Genomic DNA, 5,873 nt, shown 5'->3' on the forward strand with positions numbered 1-5,873 from the left:
ACAAACAACGAGTTCGTCTCGGTATCCTCCAGCAAATAGCGAATCTGAGCGGGCAGTGCGTACTGCGAAAGAAATTTCGAAGAAGAACCAAGATCCTTATCTTGCGCTTCTATCGTATCACTCAAAACCCCTGCAGAATGGTTTGTCACCAAGCCAACACCTTATGGGCCGCCGATTTAAAACACAGCTACCGGTTCTCCCGTCAGCACTCAAACCAAAAGATCTTACGTCCGAGTTGGAGAGAGTTGTGTTCAAAGAAGAATCGTACCGGAAGGCACAAGCAAATACCTTTAACCTTAGACATAGAGCTAGAGAACTGCCAACATTTGACTGTGGAGACCTTGTTTGGGTTGAAGATCGAAGTAAGCATGGCAAGATCCTTTCTCCTACTGAGTGCCCTAGATCCTACCTTGTGAAGGCGGATACCGGAATTCTTAGGCGGAATCGGTCCGCCTTAGTCTCAATTAAGAAAGAAAACCATGGAGTAGAATGTAATGGAGCCACTCAGCAAACTTCTCCACAATTCGAACCACCTGCTACCCAACCGGGTGTACCATCTTCAACATGTTTAAAGACATCCGAAGCTCAATCCACTTATTATACCACCACACGTTCTGGTAGGATTGTTCGACCACTTAAGCGACTAGATTTGTGAAAATGTTTCGTTTGAAGAGTGACGATAAAGAAAACATTGAATTACCTTTAAAAATTTAAAACTTTAAATTATAATAGTTAGATACTTAGTTGACTGATTTCATTACAGATTTATTATCATAGTTTCTATTTAAATTAGGACAGTGAACTCTGAGGCATATATCCGTATTGAAGTATAGCTATCGTATACTTAGGGGGAGGTGTAGAATACGAATACGGTACCCTGTGCTTGGATGGCCCCAATGCATGCTGCGCATGTATAAAATGGAGTTCCATCATCTTGTATTTAAGACTATGTGCACACGGTAACGTTTTCGAGCGTTTTCATTTTCGTTTTCATGCCAAAACGGTTTCAAACATCGTCAAAAAACAATAGAAGTTGAAGCTAATTTAACATATTGAGAATATTTTCCTTTGGATAGTGTGGACAGGGCGTCAAAGCGATAGACTAGATAAAAACGATTTTGAAAACGCGCGAAAACGACGCTCGTGTGCACATAGTCTCATTCTTAACTTTTTATTTGCATCGTACTGTTCGCTGTCTCTTCTTCTGTCTCGGCCTGATGTTACACTTATTATCCACAGAGTAATGGTCTACACTTATTATCCACAGAGTAATGTGTTTGACATGGTATAGTTAAGTTTAAAATTTAATGTTTTTACTTTTTAGTTTGATATATATTATTTAATTCTGGAACAATGAAGAAAGACAAAACGTAAAAAAAGGTTTGGTTTTTGTTTATTTGTTTTTCATTTCTTTAGAAAAGGGAGCATGTAATATATATTCATGTTGCTAAATACTTTGATATGCATGATTACTGTAACTAGGTGAGGCATCGTATTTGCCTGTATATAAGCATGTTATCTTACGTATGTATTCATTATTATAAAGTTTTTAACATAAGTTTAATTTAAAAAAACAACAAAACCAAAATCAGCTGTTTTAACTACACAAGCTTTCTTCCTTTAGGATTGAATTCTTGTGACCACCATAGATTGTTTAATGGTTGCATTGAAGAGGTATGCTGGCATCTCAGGATTGCCAAATGAATTCTGGATTTTTAAAGCGCAAGTGTTCCTTTTCATCCACCGTGTGAGCTGAGAAACTTGTTTATATGGCAAGCCAAAGTGGACAAAAGTAGGTCGAGTATAGTATGCGATAGTCGAGTTGTGTATATGATAAGCGAGTACTGTATACAATAGTCGAGAATACACATACGAAATGATCGAGATAAATGAACTATAATTGAGCTTTATGAACGATATTCGAAATTATTAACGACAATCGAGTTTTCTAGCGACAGCCGAGATTTTATATACGATAGTCGAGTTTTACGACGGTCATTTCGGTCAGCGGACTTGTACTCTTCCGCTTTTTCTTGGCGGGAAACGCGACAAATATGGCGGACGTTGAAGAGCTGCGGAATTTTCTTTTAAGTATTCAAAATCTTCTCAGACACTGTAGTCAAGCGTATCTGAATAAAGATACAGTGGGTGCTGAATATTGCAAAAGCAAATTATAAAATTATGGCGCTATAATTGTTGCAATGGCTGTGGCAGTGTCAGAAGGTGAAAATGAAACGGCTCTTTCTGGCCAGACTGGCGTTTCACTTTCAGCGCTTCTTTCCGAATTGTTGTCTGCTATGGAAAATGAACAAGTAAAGTTATCTGAAGTAGTGGAACTATCAGTAGCAGAAAATCTAACTAATGTACCATCAACGTTGCCGAGCACAGGAGGAAGACCTGCTTTTGACATAAAGAAGGAACACGTTGAACAATTAAGAGATGCAGGTATGAACTGGAATGCCATCTCAAGATTTCTAGGGATATCAGAGAAAACATTGCAGAGAAGAAGAGCTGAGTTTGGGTTAACGTCAAATTTTTGCACTATAAGTGACAGTGATCTGGATAGACATGTTGTAGAAATCCTACAATTAACACCATATAGTGGTGAGTCTTATGTCAGGGGAGGTTTGAAAGGGCGACATATCCATGTTCAAAGAGAAAGGGTGAGGGAAAGTATTCACCGTGTTGATCCTATTGGGAGGAGCATACGAAGAAGATATGCCATTTGTCGCCGTGTGTATAGTGTAAAAGGTCCCAATCACCTATGGCACATAGACTCAAACCACAAGTTGATCTCCCAACGATTTGTCATTCACGGTTGCATAGATGGCTTTAGCCGATTAGTGATCTACTTACACTGCTGTTTAAACAATAAAGCTGACACTGTACTACACTTGTTTCAAACCGGAGTTGAGAAGTTTGGTTTACCATCCAGAGTAAGGGGCGATCAAGGTGTATAAAATGTTGATGTGGCACGTTTTATGTTGGAAAATAGAGGCATAGAGAGAGGTAGTTTCATCGCTGGTAGAAGCGTACATAATCAGCGAATTGAAAGGCTCTGGGCTGAAGTTAATAGGGTTTTGTCAGCACTTTACAAAGACCTTTTCCAGTTTTTAGAGAATAATGAACTGCTAGATTCATTGAATGAAATCCATTTATATGCACTTCATTATGTGTACCTCCCACGCATCAATTCAGCTTTAGCAGAGTTTCAAAGTCAGTGGAATCACCATGGAATAAGATCAGCTAACCACAAATCCCCATTGACACTCTGGTACACCAACATTCAAAATGGCCCAGAGGATCCAGTTGTGATCAGTGAAACCTCTTACGGAATTGATTACAGTGGCCCTTTGCCTGAAATAACCACTGATAATAACATTGTTGTGCCTCATTCTGATCTTGAACTCACAGAGGACCAAGTTTCTTATCTTCAAGAACATGTTGATCCTTTACAAGATGATGGTAACAATGGAATAGATCATTACCTTAAGATATTGAATATTTTAGGCAATTTCTGAAGGTTTACTAACTATTTCATCGTGACACATCACAAAGACACAATATTTTAGGAATTTCCATGTGTGTTTCTACCACTTAGGTTTAAGCAAAGAAAACCCTTTTCACACACTCAGGAATTTTTTATTAATTGTATTATTTTAACCTATTTTCGCATACATGTTATGAAAAATGTTTGCAGAAATGCCAAAAGGAAAATATCCTAAGATGTGTCTGAGACACAATGTGTCCATTGTGTCCAACTATGCATTTGAAATGGTTAGTCCAATTTACTGCATAATTGTAACTGGGTTAGGTTATCTTAACACAAAGTACCCCATAGAAATATATCGTGTCCGCTGACCGAAATGACCGTCGTAAAACTCGACTATCGTATATAAAATCTCGGCTGTCGCTAGAAAACTCGATTGTCGTTAATAATTTCGAATATCGTTCATAAAGCTCAATTATAGTTCATTTATCTCGATCACTTCGTATGTGTATTCTCGACTATTGTATACAGTACTCGCTTATCATATACACAACTCGACTATCGCATACTATACTCGACCTACTTTTGTCCACTTTGGCTTGCCATATGTTTACATATGATTTTATAACTAGGGATCCAAAGAGATAGTGAAACGTTTCAAAGCCCTCTAATACCTATAACCAACCAGGCCTCTTTCCCAAAATTAATGACTCACTTCTGCCAGTAAAAACATAAATAACTAGGTTAAACATTACCCTTAATGAAACAGGAAATTACTCAAAGTGTACGTCAATTACGTTAGTCGCGATATTGTCATTATCAAATTACCTTTTTTAGGCTTTTAACTGCTGGTGCAAAGCGGACGCAATTTTCTCTGGCAACATTTCATCTGTCATTTCAAAAGAATAGCCAAAATACTTGTATGGTAAATAATGTAAATAAACCGCGGTGCATATTATGTCAATGATGTGGATGCTTCGACTCGTAAATCGATACAAAGCAATATACTTATAATTAACAATGTAACCTATAAATACCGCCAATTACTGCACCAAATGTCCGTTTTGTGTATTATCAATTATATATTATAATTATGAAGAATATCGGGTATCGACATAATATATATTAACGTGTAAAATATCTATCTAAGCATAAACAACAGAGCGTACTCTTTCCTTTTATAAAGCATTTCCCAACCGTTTAAACCACAATCTAGTAATTCTGGTTATAAAAACTTTAGTATGCCCAAGGCCCTATCGTACAGCGGACCTAATCACGGGTATATGCATGGAAAGCAGGCTGATATGCTCTTATGCTGTCTGTTCTTCCGTTATCCGCGACAGAACATAGAAACTTGTGTAAACCACGGATGTGAAAACATTTGTATTTGTTTGATCTACTGTTCTCTGGTATAATCCCCGAGCCGGTGCGAAGCACCGGGCGAGTGTACTAATTCGGCCCGGAAATTTTAATAACGCCCGACGGGGAATGCAAATGGGAAATAAAAGTTACCTGCAATTATGTCATGGACGTTGGCCGTTTTTGTAAGTTATGCGCATACGTGAGTTTAAGACGACTTAAAACTGGTAACTAGGAAACGTTTGCAAAGATGCGAATGGTTGAATTAAAATTTTGGTTCGCGTCAGCATAATTGAAATTTTGAATTATAAAACATTTTTAAAATTAAATAATATTCTTCATTTGGATGAGAAAATCTTCATTTGGATGAGAATATTTTCAAGAGAAAATATACGAAAAATCGACTCATTAAATTCGGATTAAGAGAGAGCCTGAAAGATGCCTTCGGATTGAAAAATTTTGATTGAAATGGATGGTAAAAAATCTGCGATTTTGAAGTATTTCTGGGATGTTTTTGAACAGCTAAATGGGTAGGTTCAAAGCATTTTTTTGTAAATACAATATGTGGATTTATCAACAAATGTAGGCTATCTCACGTCTTTGAATTTATTCGTCAATTTTGTTAAAATTATTTGTTTGGGAAAGCATTTATTTTTAAAGGTGAATCTGTTTAAAAAGGAATTGAAATTTCGCTAAAAAATGCAGTATTTATAAAACTACTCGTAGCAGAAATATGACTAGAGTTGTGTTTGATAGCTCGTGAGTCGACTTTATAAATGTACTTGATATATGATTTTACTTATACGACTTCTATCATTCGACAGAAGCGAGTATTATGTAATTTCAGTGTTGGAAATATATGTTTAATTCAGTGGCGGATCTAGGGGTATGCAGAATAAATTAGTAAGGCCTAAAATCGGAATCGCATTGGTAGATTTTAATGTAAAAACATTATTTTCAAATCTATGACCAATAGCGTTGTTATCAAGGTGTTTTGAATTTAAAACGAAGCTCTGTAATTTAT

The 5,873-nt window shown here is 36.8% G+C and overlaps 1 protein-coding gene and 1 long non-coding RNA gene across 2 annotated transcripts; both read left to right on the forward strand.

Moving 5' to 3' along the window:
* Positions 1 to 1,334: 1,334 nt before the first annotated feature.
* On the forward strand, positions 1,335 to 4,432 carry LOC114541473. Its single transcript, XR_003689281.1, has 3 exons — positions 1,335 to 1,380; positions 1,625 to 1,674; positions 4,328 to 4,432. It is a non-coding gene; the product is annotated as an uncharacterized LOC114541473 (long non-coding RNA).
* Positions 1,874 to 4,090, forward strand: LOC114541472. Its single transcript, XM_028561392.1, has one exon. It carries the CDS (start codon positions 2,982 to 2,984, stop codon positions 3,519 to 3,521), a length of 540 nt encoding a protein of 179 aa, XP_028417193.1. The 5' UTR covers positions 1,874 to 2,981; the 3' UTR covers positions 3,522 to 4,090.
* Positions 4,433 to 5,873: the final 1,441 nt, after the last annotated feature.

The sequence above is a fragment of the Dendronephthya gigantea genome, unplaced genomic scaffold (assembly GCF_004324835.1).
Source record: "Dendronephthya gigantea isolate DGI-Jeju-01 unplaced genomic scaffold, DenGig_1.0 000293F, whole genome shotgun sequence".
NCBI lineage: Eukaryota > Metazoa > Cnidaria > Anthozoa > Malacalcyonacea > Nephtheidae > Dendronephthya > Dendronephthya gigantea.